The sequence below is a fragment of the Furipterus horrens genome, unplaced genomic scaffold, assembly GCF_987537825.1.
Source record: "Furipterus horrens unplaced genomic scaffold, mFurHor1.1.pri manual_scaffold_10, whole genome shotgun sequence".
In the NCBI taxonomy this organism is placed as follows: Eukaryota; Metazoa; Chordata; class Mammalia; order Chiroptera; family Furipteridae; genus Furipterus; species Furipterus horrens.
The window spans coordinates 35,862,665-35,885,059 of NW_028327180.1; the positions used below are offsets into that span (position 1 = coordinate 35,862,665).

A 22,395-nucleotide genomic window follows, 5' to 3' on the forward strand; every position below is an offset into this window, starting at 1 on the left:
TTTTGTAGAGCAGGCCTAGATAGTCTAACTAACTCAGAGGCAGAAAGTAGAATGGGGACTTCCAGGGGCTGGGAATGGGGGGATAACAGGAGGGATGTTTAATGGGCAGAGAGTTTCAGATTTGCAAGATGAAAAGAATTCTGGAGATGGATGGAGGTGATGATCACACAACAATGTGAAACTATTGGGCTGGCTAAAAATTTTTGTTTTTTTTGTAGGATGGCTCTAGTAGCATTTAGTTGTCTTTAACTTCATTTGAAACAATTTTGTTAGACTGTAGCATGACAGCTGTCGTATCAGCATGCATTTTTAAAAAACTTAACAAATTGGTTAATTTTTGTGTAGCCATTTTAGTATTGTAGATGGAAAAAAATAGGCAACATTTTTTGCATATTATGTTTTATTATTTCAAAGAAGGTAAAAATGCAGCTGAAATGCAAAGAAAGATTTGTGCAGTATATGGAGAAGGTGCTGTAACTGATCAAACATGTCAAACGTGGTTTGTAAAGTTTCGTGCTGGAGATTTCTCACTGCATGATGCTGCTTCAACTGCGTAGACCCATTGAAGTTGATAGCGATCAAATTGAGACATTAATTGAGAACAATCAACATTATACCATGTGGGAGATGGCCAACATACTCAAAATATCCAAATCAATAAAGTTATTGGTGAAAATGAAAAGTGTGTCTTTTATTTTATGGAAAAAACCATACAGACCTTTTGGCCAACCCAATACTTAACATCACTGAGGTGTACACTTACAGGCTGCTTGACCTTGGACAAGTTATGGAATTTCTTCATCTCTGTAAAGTGGGAATAGTAACAGTACCTACCTCACAGGGTTGCTGTCAAGATTAAATAAGCTAATATAAGAAAAGCAGTTAGAATTGCCTAGCACATGGTATATAACATAAAATGTCTTCTCCTCTCTTTGTCTTTTCCCCCATCCTCCTCCTTCTACTATTATTATTATTACTGTTGTTATTATTATATTATATTATTACTATTTTCCCCTCTGTAACACAGAGCCTCACATTGGAGCTGCCTCCCAGGGAGTCAGGAGGCACAGTCACTGAAAATGACTAAGACATTTCTGACTCAGCTGTGGGTGGGTAGCTGTACTGTGAAGAGGGCTGAGCCTTGTCAAACTGCTCTCCTGCACGAGATCTGACCCTTAAATATTAAAGCTGAATTTTTAATCAATAAATGAGAGCCTATTTATAAATGTAACCTTCAGCGTTCTGTCGTCTGGGGCCTGTCCACATAAATTGACAGTATTGCCATGGCTCCAACTATTTTTTGCAATTTCCCTAGTGCCTTCGCCCAGATCCACCCCAATCGGAATGAAATTACTATCTTAACATTTTGGTTAGATCTCCTTTTTAAATGCAATCAATCATGCTTAGGGTTATAGTTATTTCTTCCTGAGCCCACCCCTAAGCCTGGATTCACCCCCTTGAAGACAGTGAGCTTGTCTTACTGACGCCTGCATCCCCTGCCCTTGCGCGATGTCGGTACAGTATTCCCTCACTTATCGCAGGTATTATGTTCTAGACACCCCCCCCCATAGGTGAAAATCCACAAAGTAGGAAACTTACATTTATTTTAATATATATATATATATATAAAGGCTTTATAAACTCTTCCCACACACTTATAAACCGTTCCCAGTCCCTTATTAACATTTCCCACTCCCTTAATAACCTTTTCCACACTTTTATAAACACTACTTATGTCCTTAAACATATTCTACACTCTTAAACCTACGTAACTTTAACAACATACATGTAGAGTACTGCAAAATCCCGTGATACAGTGAGGCCGCGATAAGTGAACCGCGATATAGAGAGGGACTACTGTATTTCATACATGCTGGCTTTATTGCTGAGTTATGTTGAGACTGACTTTGGGAATCATTAGGCACTCTTCTGAATATCCCCAGTGCAGCCAGTCTGTGTCCTTTGGGGATGGATGTGACTTAGGAAGACACAGAGTAATTTTTAGCCAAGTTTGGTGAATGCATTAAACAATGCCAATTCTGCCCTACAAATAAGTTTACTAGGTTGGCTTCCTTGCATGGCGTTTATGCCAGGTCTACCTGCCATTCTCCTAGAAGATTCCCAAAAAGTACTTTGAGCCAGGGCCATTACAATAGGCTTATGAAGCCCAAGGCTGACTTCGCAGCTCTAGACTTAGCAGCCATTCCTATGTGTGGCTGTAACGCCAAAATTGGCCACCAGAGGGGGAACGTGTTCCAGACCCCAAGGTGGGGGCCTCCTCAATTGCTCCAGAAACTTTGTATTTAAAGACTGGCCGCCAGAGCAGCTGCAGTTCACATCTCAGTCAGTACCTAGCAGAGCTGCTGGTGCCTCCACAGAACATCTCCAGAGCATTGCCCCTGGCTGAACAAGGCCAGGCACCAAGACGGAGACTCCCCAGCCACAGGCCCCCACTTGGGCCCAGAGCTGAGTCTTGCCTCCTGACTTGATCCTCCTGGAGAAGTGACTCTCCAAGACGAGTCACTGTGTACCCCTACAGCCTCTTTCTATGACTCCGTCTGGATTTGGCTGGCTGTGGGGACAAGCTCCAAGGGGCTCCCTGGGTCTCAGTGCAGCGGCAGCAGCCAGCTCGCCAGCCACCGCGGTGAATGCCGGGAACTGAGCGGACAGCCTCTGCAGCCTCAGTGGAGGCACTAGGGTGAGTCTTTATCGTTTTGACACTTTGACACTAACTTTATCTCAGCACCTAAGCACAGTGTCCCAGAGACAGTTGGAGGACTCTGAGAATTGGCAGATGGAGCAGGGCACGGTGTTAGGGATCCCCACGCTCTGGATCATGGCGGGGCCAGCACCAGGTGGGAAGGTCTCAGGGACAGCCTGTGATGATCCACAGGACCCTTGTCCAGCTGCCTGGACGGGCGAGTGTGAATCTGCATTTGAGGTTCCACAGGAAGCTATTGCCTTGGTGACAACTCTTCCTGGCTTGTGTCACTGCTCAAGAGCCTACTCAGGGAGCAGATGGTACAGGTGATAGCCCCTCTACATGTGCAGAGGGTGTACGCATGTGTCTGTGCATCTGCATGTGTGTGCACACATGCCTAGTGGTGGAATATATAAAGCGAGAGCTCATGTATAAAACATCTACACCTTTCCGGCTTTGGGTTATAATTTATTTAACTAAGTACAGTTAGAGAGGGAAAGGCCTTAAAACCTACTTAGTGATTCTCTCTCCGGAGAGGGCTATATTCGTGGTGATTGGTTTTGATGGGTTTACAGCTAGGCAATCCAGAGAAAAGCTATGAGCCCTGCAGAGTTAGGTGTTGGAACCCAGAGACGCTGTCTTTGCAGCAACAAGCAAGGTTCATGCCACCCCGTCGGCAGGAAGAATTGATTGAGTCCTTCTGCTGCCCAGAGAGGGACTTTGAGAGTCAGCCTCTGGATTTCAGCTCTGGTCTGCATTCACAGTTGCCTTTTGCAAAGGGAACCCTGAACAGCATTGTTTCTGGCACTGTCAAGGCAGCAGGGAGGCCTCAGGAACCTGAAGAACCCCCAACCTGGCTGCTTGGCAGGATCAGTAGATGCTGGGGGCCTGTTGGTTCTCAGCAGACTCTGCCACCAACTTCCTGTGTGTCCTTGTTTGTGAAGCCCTTTCACGTTCACGCTCCCACATGAAGCTCTCGATAACCAAATGGCTGGCAGATGTGCTTCTCCCCATCAAAGAAATGATGACCTGAGGCTACACCAGCTCAGCTGATTGGCCCAAGTCCCCAAGTAATGACAAGTGGAGCCAAGATAGGACCCTGTGTCCGCTGGCCTGCACAGAGCCGTGGGGGGTGGGGCTGTGAATGGCTGAGAGCTTCAGCTCTAAAATGCAGCATCAACACACTCTAAGTAGTCAAAAAAGTGTCCTCTCCATCGGGGAGGAAGCCCCACTCTTTCTTGAAAGACAGGAGTCCAGGCTCCTTGGGTTTCACCCACAGGGCAACTTGGTGTCCACACCTTGCCCATTTCTGTGGCCCTCGTCACCTCCCTTCGAGCTCTCAGAGCTTCTCCTTGGCCCCAAAGCCCCCACCGGACTCTCTTTAGTGACTCCTCTTAGATCCTAAAGGTGGTCACTGAAAGGGATGCGTGCCCCCTTCCCGGACAAAGCAACCATGTGGCTGAGCCAGTGCCTTGGTTTGGAAGTGTTTGTGGGCACTTCTCCCCTCTCCAACATTTATTGGTTCTTGCCTCTTTGTATCTCAGTCAGCTTATCTTTAAAATGGGAATGACAGACTGACCCCACCTGCCCCCCTCACAGTGCTCCTGGGAGGACAGTAATTTGTGGGATGTATGCACATGTAAGGGGTTTTGCTCCCTTATCAGCACACTAGGCAGTCAGTGGTACCTTGCCTGAGAGCACAAACTTGGCCCAAAGCCCTTAAGACCAATGATCGAAGGGTACCGAATAAAACCTGGGGCAGACAGAACATTCTTAGGTTTCATCCCCAAGTAACAAACATGAGCAGAGCTGGCTGAGCGTTTGCAGTTTCATCGCATTCACATCTGGTCTCCCGCTTGGCCAGCCCCTCTCCCCAACAAGCTCCCCAGGGCTCCTGCTCCACCAGCTGAGGGGTGGGGAGGGAGCAGAGATGGGGCCGCCCTACAGACACATTCCAGATAACAAGCAGTGCATTCTAGCTCTGGTCCAGGAGCCGATGAGCAGAGGGGGCAGATAGACATGAAATCTTGAAACCTCCACTCCCAGCATGGCAGCTCTGGCTCTGTGTGACCTCCGGGCAGCAGTGCCTGTTGCCTTTGGCAAAGAGGGGATCACATGCAGAAGACACTGACCTCCTGCTTTGCAGCTCTCCGGGATCCAATGGAGGCCAGAGGGTGGGGTGCTGCACACAGTGCTGTGAAACTAGGGAGGGTACCCTGCAGCCTAGCAGCCGTGGAGCTGTGCAGGGCCCCACCTTGAGGCCCTTGCTGGGTGGAGGACTTGGATGGACGGTGGGTACTGGGAGACTACCAAACCGGACACAACTGCAGCACAGAGAATCTGGGCTGGGAGCTGTCTCTGGATCTCTGGGTCTTGGGATCTCCGGGAACCCCTAGGGCAGGCATTAGAAATCATGGCAGAGCTGTGGGTTCCCCTCTGTCCCTCCCTCCCACAGGCTGGAAAAAAGGCCTGCAGAGACTACGAACACCCTGACTGTGCATGTGCATGTGTGTGAGTATGCACGCGTGTGCACACATGTGTGCTGGGTGCATGCACAGGTATGCAGGAGATGTGGCATCTCATTACTTGAAAAGAGTAGAATCTGTTATTCACCCCTTCTGGATGTCAGAAGAACTGGTCATTTAGGGCCTCTTCTCAGCCCTGAAGTCAGAGGTGTCTGGAGGCAAGGGTCAAGTCATGAAACCAGGGGTTTATGTTTGCTCTCCCAGGCAGAGCCATTCAGCCAGCCCCTCCTTCATTATCCCTGTTTATTGAAATGGTCCTGATGCCATCTTTCCCATCTGCCTCTAAAGAGGGACACACTGGCGGCTTCTTTCAATCAGCGGGCACTGTCCTCCCCCACCCCGCCTGCCACTTGCCAGGCCCCTGTCACCTCCTTCCAGGTGGTAGACCCTTAGCTGGCACTCTGGGCCTCAGAATTGAGTTTGTTCCATGCAGGACCTGGGACCCATCCATCCTCCCAGGGGCTTTTATCTTCCAAAGAATTCACTTTTTACAAATGGATTTTTTGGATTCAATATCCATATAGTCAAAGATCATCAGAAAGCAAGTCAAGCTAAACTAATGGCTAGGGAGTAATTTATAAAATCACTGAGCATATTATGAGAAAAGAATATCAAGTATTTTATGTAAATAAATACTTCGTAAATTGGCTTGAAAAAAATGAATGCTCTCATTATACAAAGAATGCATCATAGAAAACCCAGAAAATCCAGCAAACAAAAAGAGGCACAATTCCCACCACTCTGGAATACACTTGAATGACCGAAGACACACCTACACACAGTTTTTCCCGTCACGTATGCAGGACGTGTGTATAGTCCAAAATGGGGTGCTGTACACACTGGTGTAAATGGGGCCAGCTCACTTCAAACCGAAGAGCACTTTCCCCAGTAAGTGGGTATGTTCCCGGGATACCATGGGAAGGACCTCAAGCCCCTGTGTCCCACCCAGCCTCACAGGCTGTTCAGGCACCAGGGCCCTTCCGGGGTATAAGGTTGTCCAGGTCTTGGTGTCAAGGGGTCCCACTGAGGCCACCAGCTGCGCAGGCTCCTATTGGAGTGAATCCCTGCTAGTCCCGCTGAACCCAGCCCCACTGGATTGGGAGCAGTTGTGGTCTTAACTGTGTTGGCTGGTGGTCTCTGCACCTGCCTTTGTGTCTAGTTTCCCTCGGTCTCAACACAAAGTAGAAACGCAGCTCTCTCTGATGTGCTCAGGGCCCCAGAGGCTCAGAAACTGCCCCATTTGAGCCAGAAGAGTTGGCTCCTCCAGGCCCCACCCAGTATGTTTCTTGGTGCCATGGCCACCCTCAGCTCAGGGAGCCAACTCCACTGAGAGCTGTCCAACAGAAGAAGACGGGTCCCACGATCAGAAAGGTCCAAAGGGCCTTTGCCTTCCTAAGCACTGAGGAGCCTGGGGAGAGGGAACTAAAGTCCTAAGGACCAAGCGGATGTCACCTGTTGAGAAAGAGAGGGTCCCAGTGTTCAGGCTCAGGGTCACAGGGTGGACACCTTGTTCTATCCACTCATTTCTGTTTCCACCTACAAGTTTATTCTCTGTCTCCCCTTTGCCTCCTTCCTCCCTCTCATCTGCTCTTGCTGTCTCTCCCGCTGCTGCTGCTGCAGGACGAGATGGAGAACAAAGCCATGTACCTGAATACCGTGAGCGACCGCGACACTGGCTCCATCTTCGAGGAGCCTTTTGACGGCCGGAGCCTGTCCAAGCTGAACCTGTGCGAGGATGGTGAGTGCCTTTGGCTCGGTCTTGGGGTGAGAAATCCGCCCTGAGCCCCACCCCCAACCTCGGCGTTGTCCCAGTGGTGACCTCCCACCTAATACTGCATAGGTTGTACTTCGTGCTTTGAAAGGTCTTTTCCATGTGTCTTCTCACATGTACATCTCAGCAAACTCTGTGATCAGCAAGACAAGTCCCGCTTTACAGATGAGCTAGTGGAGGCTGAGAAAAGCATGAGGGATAATTCGGCTCATCAGTCATGGAGGGGTCCTAGCACCCAGTCTCCTGACCTCTTCTGCCGCTCTTCTCTGAGTGAGTGAGCCTGGGGTCAGGCAAAAGCATCTGAACCAATTAGCCTGGACCCTGTTAGGGGATGAGCCTTCAATCCATTTCCAGAAACTTTTGCGAGAAGGAGACATATCTCTTCAGAGGCTCATCATCCTGCCTGGGTCTGAGGCCCCAGGTTCCCCATCTCAGGGACCCAGATGGTCCTGCATCTTTGGGGGCTGGTTATTGGCTAAAATTTTGGTAATATGACCCATGTAGCTCCCTCCAAAAGCAGTCCAAAGCTTCTTGCCAACAGCCTCACTCCTGTGTAACCAGAACAGAGCTTGACACTTAGTAGGTGCTTTTAATAAATGCAGGGCCACATGAACGCACACACCTCTCTTTGCATTGAGTGCAGGAGCAGAGAACATTGTCCCCACTTCAAAGACAAACAGAAGGAAGCTCACAGAAGAGTCTTGTAAAGACTTACGGTCAGTGAGAGAGAGCGATCGTCTGTATTAATCGGGGTTCTCCAGACACACAGAAGAGGCATGATGTATATGTACATATATAAAGAGATATATTGTGCTGAATTGACCCACATGATTGTGGAAGCTGAAAAGTCCCACAATCTGCCGTCTGCGGCTGGAGACTCAGGAGACCCAGGGGTATAATTCAGTCCAGGTCAGGAGACCTGAGAACCAGAGGAGTCAGTGGTGTAAAAAGCAGTTTGGGGGCTGGAGAAGATGAGAAGAGATGTCACAGCTCAAGCAGTCAGACAGGACACAAAAAGCAAATGTCTCCTTCTTTTGTCCTATTCATACCCTCAATCGACTGGAGGAGGCCCACCCACATCGGGGAGAGCAATCTGCTTTACTGAGTCCACCAGTTCAAAAGTTAATTTCATCCAGAAACACCCTCCGAGACACACCCAGAAATGACATTTAATCTGGGCACTGTCACAGCACAGTCAAGTTAACACCTAACATTAACCATCATGCTGTGCTCCACTCTGCCTCTGTGGTGAAATTACTCAAAATGAGAAGTGAGTCTCCCTCATGCTCCAACCTGTTTCTTCTCCCACAGGTGCTAAATGTAGGAAGGGAAGCTGGGTGGCTTAGAAAGGCAGGGATGGAGGACAGGCTCAGCAAGGCGAAGAGACAGGTAAAATTGGGCTTGTGACCAGTACCCCTCATCAGCTTTCCTAATAAACCACTCACTGGATCTGAGTCAACAAGCAGACTCTGGGAACCCACACTGTGTCAAGGTTTTGGTTTGGTTCCAAAGAGAAATTAAACCATCCTTGCCCTCAAAAGCATGATGCTCCCAGTGCAAGGGACTGCTGAGGACAATTGCCCGTCATTTAAGTAGGGGAAAATATGTGTGATTACTGAACTCAAGCAGGGAGCAGCCTCTCTGGAAAAGATCTTAAAGTATGATTGCAATTTTGTGAGAAAAGAGGTGAGTGGGGAAGAGTATGACAAGCTGAGCTACACTAAGCCAGGCCAGTGTTTCTGTCAGGTTAATGCCATTTGGGAAGAGAGGAAGGACCCTGAGGCACTTGGTCCCTGGCCAGGGCTCAGCACATCCCCACCAGCATATCAGCAAAGGCCAAGTTAGCTTTTGTATCCTTGTTCCAGCCCTCTTCCCCCCGGCCCATCAGTGGGGAGGCCTGGTTTAGCAAGAGAAAACGGGGGGGCCAGCTCAGTGGGGGTGACTGAAGGACCATCCCGGTGTGAAAGGGTGACTGATCTGGCTGAGGACGCGACTTGCACACTGAACCTGCTGGCCTGCTCACCAGGGGCCTCTGCCCTCCAGAAGGTTGCTCCCCTGACTGGTTCACCTCCCTCCCTCACCTCCTTCCAGTCTTTGTTCAAATCTCACCTTCCCCAGGAGGCCTTCCTGTCTCCCCTGCACTCCTGACCCCTTTCCCTTCTTCTCTTTTTCCTGTTCCCCACAGTCCTACATCCTTCTAACATTATGTATGTAATTTTCTTATTATGTTTGGCATTCACTGTCTGTTCCTCACGGGAAGAACAGACTGGACAAGGGCAACATCTCTGTTTTGTTCACTGGTGCCTCACAGCCTGGCACATAGTAAGTGCTCACTAAATATTTGTTGAATGAATAAAGAATGAACGAAGCAGTGAATGAACACAGATGTCCTTGAAATCTAAAGGGGGCAAAACAAAAACATTCTAAGTCTTATTTCCAAATTGTCTGGGTCTCCCCAGCTCTCCATTCCTGGATGCCAGGTGCCAGGGGTGGAGGGGAGGGGAAGGAACCCCCCAAGAGACTAGACTGCTGAGATGCAGCCAGCTACCTCAAAGCTCGTGGGTTTCTGGCTGATTTTTCCCTTCCCTTTCAATTCTAAGAGGAAAATGATGCACTCTGACTTGGGGAAATTCCAGCCAGATTTGATCTGTTTCCCCAAGATTCAGCTTTTTCTTGATCCTAATCTCTGGAGAGTGTCACAGGAGAGGGAAAGAAAGGGTGGGGCTGGCGGGAAGGTGGGTAGACATTGATCGGAAAGAAGACAGGGCAGAGGTGGGGACAGGAAGGGAGACCTGAGCCACTTGGGGGCCTTGAGTGAATTAAAACAATATGGCCTGGTGGGCCTCACAGGGTCTCCCGATCCTTTCCAGAATTTTCCCCTTGAAAGCAGGAAGACTGGGAGGAGGGGAGGTACCTCCTCTTGGCCCTGGAGATCCTGGGATCTGGGGAAACAAAGTTACTAAAACACAGCTCAGACGTTAGGGTACGACCTGGACTTCAATGCAGGCAGGACTTTAAAGATGGCAGAGGATAAACACGGAATTTCATGGGCCCTGCTCTGAAAACTTCCCCCCTCCCCTCTCCTCTGCTCTCCTCTCTTTTCTCCTCCCACCTTGCCTTTATCCCTTCCCTTCTGTTCACTTACCAGGTGAGAAGGGGAGGCGAGGACTATTAAGTGCCTCTGTCCCCTCCATGAGAAGCCATCTTGCCAACTCCTGCATCCTTCAAAGCGCACTCCCACACCCCACTCTGAGACGCCATCGGGACCACTCCCTCCTCTGCACCCTGTGGTTAGGGCACCCATCAGGACCTGCATACTCATTGGAGCACCTTGTTGATGCGAAGGCCCCAAGGGCAGGGACCTCCCCACCTCCCTGTCTCCACCTGGCCAAAGCACTGGTCCCACCTGCTTTGCTGGACTAACGTGGAAGGAGTAACTGCAGAATTCAACCTCTGAGGTCCTTTACCTTTAGCCAAGCCTCCCAAACAGGGGCTCGCTGAACCTGCTTGCCCCTCTCCCCTTCCTCTCTCCTCCTCTCCTTCCTCTCCCTCCCCTCTCACCTTCCCTGGTCCTTTCCTTCCTCGCCTGCAGAGTTGTCGGCCTCTCCCATCCGGGCGCCAGGAGGTGGAGGCGGAGGGCTGGGCGTGGGTGGTGTTTGGCTGGGCCTGGCCCCTGCATGGCCCATTCGCAGGGTCACAGAGAGGTGTTAGTGTCAGAAAAATATTGCAGTCGGGTAACCCCGCGGCCGCAGGCCCGCCACCGCACGTGTGACGTGGTCCACCGGCCGCAAATGGGAGGCCTGCAGAGGTAATGAGTTACACATGCTCCTGGCTGCGCCGGACGCCGCTTGCTGAGCTTAGAGCCCGAGCTCCCCATTCCTGCTTTCCTTCCCCATAAAATTAAATTATTCTCCTAGGGGAACCCCCACATCTACTTTCTCATCAATCACATCTTCCCAGTTCATCTGGCGCAGCTGAGGGCTGCTGGGCAGTTGCCCAAGATTGGGAGTGGATTTCCTGGGAGGGTCTGCCTGGGCCTCCTGGAGGCTCACCGCCCTCTACAGGTTGGAGATGAGCAGAGGCTTGAACCCATGCTGCGCCAAGGTGCTCTCCCGGGTCTATCCCTGTTAAACCAGAGCAGAGAGTGAAGTGCCGCTGGGTGAATGTGTGGTCACTGGGGCTGGGGCCTGGATCTCTCTTGCCCAAAGGACCGTCCTACCACAAGAGGGGGGACAGCCTGGGAAGATGACAAGAGCCTGGACTTGGAAGTCTGGTAGGTCTGGGCTTGAATCTCTAGACCACACTGGCTATGTGGCCTTGGGGTCGGTGCAACGGGGTGTCTTCTACTTGCCCCTCCATTCCTGCCTGCCCCTGTTCACCTCACGCTCTCCCTTGCTGGGATTGAGAATTGGCAAGTGTCCCTGAAAGGAGATGGGAGGACGGGAGAAAGTGAGGTTGGAGTAATTAGCCGCCCAGCTCCTGCTCTATGGAGTCGCCTCCGGCTCCCGTGTCCTTCCACCCAAGGTCGTAGCTCCTTGTAAGCCACCCTCTCCACACTGCCTTTGTCTGCCCAGGTTTCACTAACTGCTCCTCTTCTTGACCCTGGGGGCCGGAGATGGTCACAGCCCGAGGACACCACGCCAGCCCTTGTAGACAGCTGACACCCTGACTACTCCCTCTGCTAGATCCTGCGAAGTTTCCTAGTTTGAGTGGGCTGTTTCCCTGACCCTCACCCTCAGTGTCCCCATCTGCAAAATGGGAACAACGTTACTTCACGGGGGCAGAGGGGAAGTCAGGTGGCATCCCCCCATAAAGCACCTCACACACAGCCTACCCACAGTGCACATGGGTGTCACCTCCCTGACCTCTGGGGAGTCCCTGCAAATCTTGGGAACATGGGGAGGAAGAAGAGGGAAATACTCATGCCACTTCTCAGGGACCCTTGGCTTGGATAGCATGTTAAGGTTGGCTTTCACCTTTTGCTAAAGAAAGCCGAGTTTCAGTTAGTGGGCTTCCTCATGAGGCCCAGATACTCAAGGGAACTGAACCGGTCCTTTTAGACCTGTTGCCCAAATAGTGGAATCTTTAAGGGATATTCTGGGTCCTGAGGGTCGCTGGTTCTGTGACTTGCCCACTTCCCCAGCCCGATTAGAGTGGCCGGCTTCCAGAGGCCTTCCTGAGGCTTGCTGCCAGAAGGGCTGAAAAACGTGTTTCACTGTCCCCAAGCGAAGGCTGGTGTCTTGTGGGGGGCCAGGGGAGAATGAGAGGAACCAAGGATACCCCCAGGACTCCTTCCCACACTGGTGGTGTAAAAGGACCCTCTGCCTCCTTCCTTCACCCATGTCCCATTTGCTAAATTACGCCATGTCCTGTGGGGCATCACTCCTGGGCATGGGGCCAGTGAGGAGGGCTCTGAGGGGAGTCTACCAACCTGACGCACTCTGGGGCGGGTGGGCTGGAGGAGGACCTACCTACAGGAACAGAGGGACCAGAAGTGGGAAGGGGCTTCGGGAGATAGCCTGAGTGGAGGGCGGATGAGTTTCTTCACTGTGACATCACCCATCTCTCCCCACCCAAGGACTTTGCTCTTCTGGTTCCTGCCCTTCATTCCCTTGCTCATTCATTCCTTCATTTTTTTTCGTCTTCATCTCTCAACAACAAAAAAGGTGCTTTCCAGGCACCCTGAAAGGGCGATGCACTGGCCACATGCAGCAAGGGCCACAAGGGGCGTGACACAGGCCCTGCCCTCTGTCATGTTACCATCTCTTTGGCTGGTCTGTCCCCCTCTTTCCTGCCCTTCCCACTGCTGACCAGCTCAAGGTCAGTCTGAAGGCAAAGCTGACCTAAGAGTGGTCCAGCAGGAGGACATTCAGGATCCGCATCGCACGGTTGGCACTGATCATGTACTGCCTCTCTTGCCCCAGGTACCTCTGTCGAACTTAACACCTAGAACAATCTCACCCTCTCCATGGCGGGGATGGCACTGCATGATGGCAAAAAGCCCAGGCTTCGGAGCCAGGCAGGCTGCACTCTGATGCTGGCTCTGCCACTGGCTCTCTCACTGTGGAACCCTGAGCAAGTTCTTAGCCTCAGCTTCTGCTGCTCTATAAGATGGGATACTCACAGCCCCGATAGGGATTTCTTGCAAGGGCTATGCCGGTTACTCTACATTCAGTCCTTCCCACAGTGCCCGGTATATACTGAGCACTCATAAATGTTAGATCTTAGTATGGGTATTTCTGCCACCCTTCAGTCTGTCTGCTTCCACCCAGGGGCACACCCATGGCGGTCTAGCTCCCCCCCACACTCTGTTTTTGGTGTGCAGGGCAGTGAGCTCCACTCTTACCTCATGTCCAGGTTTATCCAGTGTTGCTTCCTGGTGTCCAAGGATAAGCAGCTTAGCTGATGCCCCTTGGGTCCTGAAGCCCTTTCTTCTCTCTCTTTCCCAGGCCTTTGGCTCAGCTTCGCTGGCCCTTGTCAGCTGTCCATTCACATTTAGGCTGCAGCTTGTACACCTGAGTCCCCTCTGGACTCTTAAGTCCTTGAGGGCAAATACTGTCCACCTTGGGTTCATCTTCATGTCCCCAGCACCTAGCACTGTCTTGCACATGGAGACACCTTTGTTTGTGGAATGACTGAACACATTCTTGTTCACCAGGCTTAGAGATATAAGCTTAAGACAAAATGAAAGGAACTGTGACTTCATTTATCCAAAGACTGCAGGGCTTTCCTGGGCTGCTGGGGCATGCAGAAATAAAAGGTCATGGTTCCTGCCCTCAGGGGGCTGGAAGCCCCCAGAAGCACAGAAATGTAAACAGACATTACATTATAATTTGATCAATACTTGGATGGAAGTACAAGCCAAGTGCAGTAAGAGGGGAGAAGAAGGAGCCCCCAGTCTGCCTTGGGGAGGAAGGAAGGTCTCCTGCAGGGATAGGCATGGGAGGAAAATATCGAAGGGCAGGCTGCAGCATGCCTGTTAGAAACGGCAGGAAAAAATTTTCCAAGCCAAGGGAGGGAGCACTCGGGTGGAGGAGGCTTAGTAGTGGGAGGTGCTCAACACCCACTTATCGAGCTCCACCAGGCCGGGCACTGTCCTAAGCATTTTACAAGTATGAGTTCATTTGATCCTCACATCAACCCAGTGAGATGAGTCTTATTATTATACCCAAGTGCCATATGAAGAAACCGAGGCACAGAGAGCTGGTAACTTGCCCAAGATCACAGAGTTAGGAAGGATTGGTGTCTCAGTCCATTCAGCTGCTGTGACAGAATAGCATAGACTGAACGGCTGATAAACAACAAAAATTTATTTCTTATAGTTCCGGAGGCTGGAAAGCCCAAGGTCAAAGTGCTGGGCAATTTGCTGTCTGGTGAGAGCCTGCTGCCAGGTTCATAGAAAGCTGTCTTCTCACTGTGTGCTCACATGGTGCAAAAGGAGAAGGAGCTCTCTGGGGCCTCTTTTATAAAGGGACTAATTCCATTCATGGGGGCTCCACCCTCATGACCTAATCACCCCACAGAGACCCCGCCTCCTAATGCCATTACACTGGGTGTTAGGTCTCAACATACGAATTTGGTGAGACGTAAACATTCCATCTATAGCAACTGAAGTCAGATTCACTGACTCTGCAGCCCACACTCTTAACTGTATGAAGCTAAAGCCAAATCATGGAAGGTCTCCTGTGCCAGCCATAGGAATCTGGGCTTCTGGAGGCAGTGGGAAGCCAGCACATGGTTGCAGAGCAGTGAAGGCATAAGGTCTGATTTGCATTTTACAATGTTTCCTCTAGCTGCTGCAGGACGTTAGATTTCCCAGCAGGAACGTCACCAAGGACCTCTGCAGCGCCATGCCAGGGCAGTGGGTGGGAGAAACCAGAGTGCAGTGGATTAAATCTGACTTGGAAGAGAGGGAGGGATCCTTGTGCCTTAAATGCAGACTCTGGTTTTAAGGCCTCTGGCTATGAGGTTGGGAAATAATCAGTGGAGTGGTAGAGGGGGTACGGGGTCAAGTGTAGGTGGGATAATCCAGGTGAGAAAGGCTGGTGCCTCGGAAGTGGAGTAGGTGAGAGGTGATCAGTTCTGGTTGTGTACTTGTAGATTAGAGCTGACAGGTTGGTCGGGTGTGTGAAAATGAGAAGAGGTCTAGGAAAGAGCGCTGGCTCATGCCATGCTGAGAGGTGTAAGGGGTTAGGCGATAAGGAGAAGCAGCAAAGGAGACTGAGAAGGAGCAACCAGGGAACGAAAGAGCAAGGGTGTTGAGCCCTGGAAGTGTATTGAAGAGGTAGAGGTGACCAACTGTGTCAGTGCTGCTAAAAGGTCAAGTTGGAAGAGGAGAGAGCGCTGGTCATTGGACTGGAGGTCAGGGGTGACCTGGTGTATTAGTCAGCTCAGGCAGTGTAACAAAATACCACACAGACAGTGTGGCTTCAACAACAGATACTCGTTTTCTCATTGTTCTGAAGGCTAGAAGTCCGACGTCAATGTGCCATCACGGTTGACTTCTCCTGAGGCCTCTCTTCCTGGCTTGCTGATGGCTGCCTTCTTGCTGTGTCTTCACATGGCCTTTTCTCTGTGCGAATGTGTCTCTGGTGTCTCTCTGTGTGTCCAAATTTCCTCTTTTATTAGGGACACCAATCAGATTAGATCAGAGCCCACTCATTTTAACTTAATCGCTTCTTTAAAGGCCCCTTCTCCAAATACAGTCACATTCTGAGGTGATGGGGATTAGGGCTTCACCATAGGATTTGGGGGGGGCACAACTCAGCCCGTAACACCAGGCGAGAGCAGTTTCAGTGAAGGTGAGTGGGAGGGGGCTGATTGGAGTAGGTTCAGGAGAGGACTGGATGCAGTGGGTGCCTGCAATTCTTCTGAGAAATTCTGTACAAGAAGATAAGCATGGAGAGGGAAGGAAGGTCAGGAGAGATTTTTGTTTTGCTTTTTAAGATGGAAGAAATAGCAGTGTGGTTTACGCTTATGGAGTGACACCATACAGAGGGAAACGTGGGCTAAGCAAAATTGCTGGAGTTACGTCCCTGGACACGCAGAGGAATCTGAGGTGCAGTTGGGGCTGTTGGCTCAGCCAAGAACACAAACAGTTGGACTACAGTGATCAAAGGGAAGGCCAAATGTGAGGCCCTGGACGCGGGTCAATGGTTACATTGTCATGGGAACTTAAGGAAGCTGCTTCCTCATTGCTGAAACTGAGAGTGAAGCAGGAGGAGGAGGCAGTATGAAACGAGCATCTCAGGGATGAGCGTGTAATGGACTAGGAACACCACACAGCCTACTGGGCTCACCGGGTCCAGTGAGCACGCATGTATAGTCAGAGCAGTCGCCGTGATGGCATGTGTTTCCCTTCTCCAGCTGTGCTCGGCCATGTAATGGAAGTGCGGAGTGGCAGAGTTAAATCTTACCAGGACTGAGTGTAGCCAAGGGCTATGAGGAAGCCAGAGCGGGACACGGGAGTGAAGGGTGGGTGTAGAGTGTACGGCAGATAAGAGGGGAAGGAAGGACGTGAGGGGGAGAGGTGGTGGAAGGCAGCAGGGCCCGTGGTCTGCAGGTGCTGGCGAGGTCAGGCAGTGCCCGGGTCAAAGTTCTGGAGGGAGGGCAGCAGGATAGGTCGGCTGTAACACAGGACCTTGGAATTTGGATTACAAAAGGGTCCCAACTGTTGGTAAAGCCAATAGAAGTGTAATGTGAGCACCATGTGCAATGTTAAATGTTTTAGTAGCCATGTAAAAAGGTGAGCAGGCACGGATGAAGCTAATTTAAAGACAGTAATACATTTTCTTTAATCCGATACATCCAAAATATTATCTTTACGATATGTAATCACTGTCGTATTTATATATATTTTTCTCATGCTGAGCCTTCAAAATCCAGTGTGTATTTTGCATTTGGAGCCCAAGATAACCCACGGCATTCACAGCAGGCAGAAGAAAGCCTGTCTTCGGAAAGTCCCAGTAAGATGGTTACTAGACTTATCATGGTCATCACATTGTAAGGCATATAAATTTAAAATTACTATGTTGTACATGTGTAATTAATATAATGTTGCATATCAACTATACTTTAATAAAATAAAAAATAAATTACACACATTTAAAAAATATCCTTTTAGGAGAAGAGGCTGCAGGCAAGGGGTTGACTGCTGACCTCCTCTCCTGATACCTCCCTGAGGGCTGGAGTTTCTATCATCATCTACATGTCTCCTTGGGGAGCACAGAGACTCTAACTGATGGAGGACGGACTAGAAGATAGGACATACTAGAAACTTGAAGAGGGCAGAAACTCAGGAGGGTCAGATTGAAGAGGGCTAACGAGGACAAGGGGATACTGAGGTCAAGCTTCCCCAGTGGAAGCCACGCCTCCCAGTTTGCAAAAACCGTCTTGGTTTATGCCGGCCCTCTCTGCATGTTGCCTAACCGAGCATGTTGCTTAAAAGTGACCTCATAGTTTGTCCTTGAGTAAAAATGAGCTTGACATGGTCGCCTCCCTGGAGTGTTTTGTCTCAGCATCTTCGTTCTCCAGGGCCATTAGGGCCTCAGTATACTCTTCCAGCTGTAAGAATTCATTCCATCCTTCCAGAGTGATGATGATCCCCTAACCCTGACATCTATTAAAATGAAAATGTAATGCCATAACTATTCTTAGCATTTCCAGCATGTTCAGGGGAGTTGCCTTAAACATGTAGGTTAATATTGGGGATCCCTAAAGGGTGCTTAGAGACTAAAGGTAAGAAGGGGCTGTCCTGCCAGTGGGTGGAGGTGAGAAGAGCCTACCTGCTTCTTAGATGCTTAGGAGGCAGCCTCAGAGACCCTGGGCTTGCTGGGTGTGCCCTTCCCCCACTTCCTGTGAATGGCCCTCCTAGTAAGGCAGTTCTGTTTTGTGATCAAAAACATGAAAATGGTCGCTCTTGCTACTCTATTCCTAGAAGTTTTGAATGTTCCGAAGTCTTATTTAGGGCCTAGACGCTAGGAAACGATGAGCCTTTTTTGGCAGAATTCCACCCCCAAAGGAGACCCAGAGATGGAACAGCACCTGGATCCAATGGGAAATTGTGGTTAAGAGGTGGATGCTTCCTACCCCATGCTCCCTGGCCGCAGTTCCTGCCTTGGGATAGAGCAGAGATAAAGCAAAGAGCTGAGGGCTCACCCCGGGGTGTGCCTGCAGCAGCTGGTCTTGGGACTGGGTGCCTGAGGGAGAGGGAGCTGCCCTTTCCTCATCTGCAAACTGCATGGGCAGGAGGGATGGGGTCTGGAAGTCAGCACTTATAACCACTACATCTTGCTCAAGAAATGGTTGCTGAATGAATGAAATAATGGTCCTGTGACATTTCTTCCCCCGACTTTCCAATGATCACCCCAACATCCCTTCTCCTGACCTCACATCTCCTTCTTGCAAAGCTAAATGAACATCCCAGCTTCACCACTTGCTTTGGGCAAACCACTTCACCTCTCTGAGGCTCAAATTTGTCATCTGACCACACCGTGTACATGGTGGTGGCTGGCCTTAGGATAAATGTATCTGGCCCTGGCTCGTGTGGCTGAGTGGATTGAGTGCCAGCCTATGAACTGAAAGGTGGGTGGTTCGATTCTCAGGGCACATGCCTGGGTTACAGGCCAGGTCCCCAGTTGGGGGCGTGCGAGAAGCAGCCAATCAATGTATCTCTCACACATCAATGTTTCTCTCCCTCTCTTTCTCCCTTCCTTCCCCTCTCTCTAAAAATAAATAAATAAAATCTTTTAAAAAAAGAATCAACCAATGAATGCATAAACAGGGGAAACAACAAATTGATGTTTCTCTCAAAAAAAAGCTGATAAATAAAAAATGTTAATTGTTATTTAAAAAAAAAGAATAAATGTATCTGAGTGCTCAGTGCTTGGGAAGTGGTAGCTGTTATTGTATTGTGTCACACTGTTGGTGATTCTGAAGCTGTAGGTTTTATTGTTTTTTAGGTGTGGTGAGGCCAGCAGATCAGGAGATAGCAGCCATTGCAAAGATGCTTGGTTACTCATGGAGGCAGAGGGAGCAAGGGCAAGCCATAGGCAGGAGTTTTCACTGTGGTTTCCTTGGGAAGGAACAGGTGAGGCAGGGTAAACAGGCTTGCGATGGGCTCCTCTGGATCATTTCAGGGCTGTCCCTAGTTGTCTGGTACTGGGTGGTCCTCGGGTGATAAGGGCAGGTAGGCTGAGGCCCCAAGTGTGAGAGATGATGAAGGAGGTGGTGGGGTGAGGGCTCTGGATTGGTGGTTTTGCATGTGAAAGGCTTGCTTGTAGGAAGAGTCCTTTATTATCTGACTAGCCTGGGAGGGGCAGTCTCCTCAGAATCAGCAAGGCCCCAAGGTGTTAAAGCATCAAATAGAAGCCAGAAAAAGTGGTTATTACAAAAGGCTAAACAATGCCTCGGAGTACCCAGTATATCTGTTTAGTTATGAGTCTCATTTACCTACAAACAGCCAATAGATGTTAATTGAGCACCTGCTATATGCCAGAACCTGTGGAATCCAGAGATGAATCACAGACCCTGCCCTCTGGGAGCTGACCCTCAACAAATCGGTATTCTTGTTGATTTCTGGGTTCAATTCTATTCACATTATTAGCTGTACCATCATTGACACATTTTTTCAACAAAGATCCATACATGAGAACTGTTGGTTTCAGGCCTTACCCGGTGACAGAGGTCCATCATGTTCTCTCAGATCCACTTAAATCCCTTCTGAGCTCAGCCTGCTCTGCTTTTTGTGCCAAGGCCGCTGAGCTGGGGGCTCATGAGCCTGTATGCTTCAGAGACATTTCCAGCTCATTCCCATAGAGGTGGCATGGGTTGGGATCTTAGACTTCCTGTCTTCAAAACCAGATACCCAAATGGCCCTTCCAACTTGGTCGGTGGTAGAAGTTGGAGGAGCGAAGCAGGGGGTATTAAAGTTATCCATTCCTGCCCTGAGGATAGACCAGTTCATCAAACCAACTGGCACCAGGAGATGCAGGGAAGTGGCACCAGCGGCTTGGAAAGAGTCGTGATTTAAAAATGGAAGTAGCTCAGCCCTGGCTGCCACACTGCAAACATATCGTTAGATGATTTATTTCCTCTGACAAGGGGCCAGGAGAGAAACTGGGCATCTTTTTCAGGGGGATTCAGAGCCACTCTGTAGGAGGAGTGTCTTTTGGCCTGAATTTAGGCAGAACCCTTAGCCTGCTGTTATTTGAGTCTCTGCATTGAGACAGCATTTCTTCCAATTCATGCACCACCCATATTGGGCAAGTGTGGGCATCTTCTGCCAGCCCCAAGGTCTATTTCTTCTTCCTGGGGACTCCCTGGCTTCTCCCTTCCTCTCAAGGGGTACGAGATGGGCCAGCTCACCTTGATTGCCCTCATAACCCCTCCCACCTGGCTTTCTCTCCATCCCTCAGCCCCAGTTGCAACATAGTCTGCACACGACCCAGAGTACCTTCCTCCTACTGCAGAAATAAGCATACAAGCCCTTGATTGTTGTCAAGAATTTTTTTGCAGAGTAACTTGGGAAATCCATAGGGGTTGATAAAAATAACAGATATTGCAGGGAAGTTACAAAATTACACGATATCTCCAGAAGTACTTGGAGAAACTGTTCTAGGACATCATAACATCTAAAATGAATGAGCTTTGGCCACCCCACCTTCTACCCACCTCCCTTTCTTAGAACTGAATGTGGAAGGCTCAGACTCAACCAATCTTGCCTGCGACTATTGCCTCCTTTGTTTGGCATCTGCCTGGAAGACTCTAGTCTGTGGTCCAACAAGGCAGAGGTGACTGGTATTCACTGTACCCCAGGGGGAGGGTCAGGACACCCCCACACTCAGGTCAGATGAAACTGCAGGTGGGTGGCTGTCCTCTGCAACATCCCTGCCACATACCCTCTTCTTCTACTTATTGAGGGAAAGTCAACTGAGGTCCCCATTAAAGCCAGAAAGGGAGGGCCACTTCAGAGACAGAGGTTATTTGGGGCTGCCTATTACAATGGACAATGTGAGTAGTGAGTAACCAGAGGGACGGTAATGAAGTCAGCCTTCAGGGTTTTGGAAGATGCTTGAATGAGATGAGCTCTGTGGTCCCTTCCAGAAATAAAACCTTATCTCCACCTGCTGTTTACCAGCTGTGGGATCAAAGAGAACAAAGAGAAAAGGACTGTTTGTCCTTGGTAAAACTCAGTTAGGTGGCCATCCAATCATTGCATCCTGTTTTTATGTTGTTCACAGACCCAGGTGCTTCAGAAATAAGTATTTAAATACCCACTGCTATCACATATAATTCGTGAATAATTTTTTAATGAGAGGAAAACAAATTCAAAGAGGCAGTTCCCCAAATGCTCTAAAATGATAATAAAGAAATTGAAAAATTTGTTTGTCAAGGAAGGGCTTGCTCACAGTGCTTTCTCATGGTCTCACAGTCCACATGTGTCAGAGACAGGCTTTGAGTCTACCTCTGCAGAGCCCCAAACCCATGCTTGTCCCCCTATGGGAGTGTTATGGAAACTGGGACCCAGAGTTTTTGAGGCTCCCGCCTTACTGTGACATTGACATTGGGGGGCATCTCCTGACTCATCCTCAGTTAAGCTGTCTGGGACTGAGTGGTTTTCAGATAAATTTTGCTATTCTGATCTTTAATCCTTGCTCCCAGGCACCTCTCCACCCTCCACAGACAATATTTTAACCAAAGCTCTTTAGGGCAGAACTCTTATTCCCATGATTAAAAGGAGCCCTTTGCAATGTTACCCTCTAGGAATAATAAAACAGTTTGAGACAACCCTATTTTGAATGTGTCCTATTAAAAAAGAAATGTGAAAAAAAAAAAAAAAAGCTTGAAGAGTAGCAAGGCTTTCATAGGTTTTCCAAGAATGTGTCTTTACATTCTCTTTTGATATGACAAATGCCTTACTCCAGAACTGTGTACCTCTGTGCCATAGATGTGAGATTTCATCACTGAATCAAACTCAGGATGTCCAAGGGTGGGGCCCAGGTCTGCAGATGGCTAAGAAGTTCCACGTGTGATTATGCTATTCGGCCAGGATAAAAGTGTCAATTCAGTTCCAAGGAATCGCTCCCGTGGTTCACCTATTTGGGCCCTGAGTGGCAATCCGAAGTCGTGGGTGAGCAAGCAAAGCCAAGATTTTGTCTATTTTTTCTTTCCAACCAAAATTATGCTAAAAAATATGTTTTTATAGCCAGCAAAAATGCGTCAACTATTTGCGTAAGACAAATGTAAGAGATGATCTTTGTAGCAAAAGTAAATGCCTTTCACTTGTCTTTGTTCTTGCAAAGAATGTTATTGCGGTTTTGCTGTGTGCTGGTTGATGGGGTGAGAGATCAACCAGACACATCCTGCCCCAGAGGACCTTTTAGACGTGTGGGGCAGAT

The 22,395-nt window shown here is 49.5% G+C and overlaps 1 protein-coding gene across 1 annotated transcript in view; it reads left to right on the forward strand.

Moving 5' to 3' along the window:
- Nucleotides 1–2,323: 2,323 nt before the first annotated feature.
- Nucleotides 2,324–22,395, forward strand: part of SCARA5 (scavenger receptor class A member 5) — a 94,703-nt gene continuing 74,631 nt past the window's right edge. The window contains exons 1-2 of the mRNA XM_090289041.1: nt 2,324–2,698; nt 6,847–6,964. Of these exons, the coding sequence (XP_090145167.1) occupies nt 6,853–6,964 (112 nt within the window). The 5' untranslated portion in view covers nt 2,324–2,698; nt 6,847–6,852. The remainder of the gene's footprint in view (nt 2,699–6,846; nt 6,965–22,395) is intronic.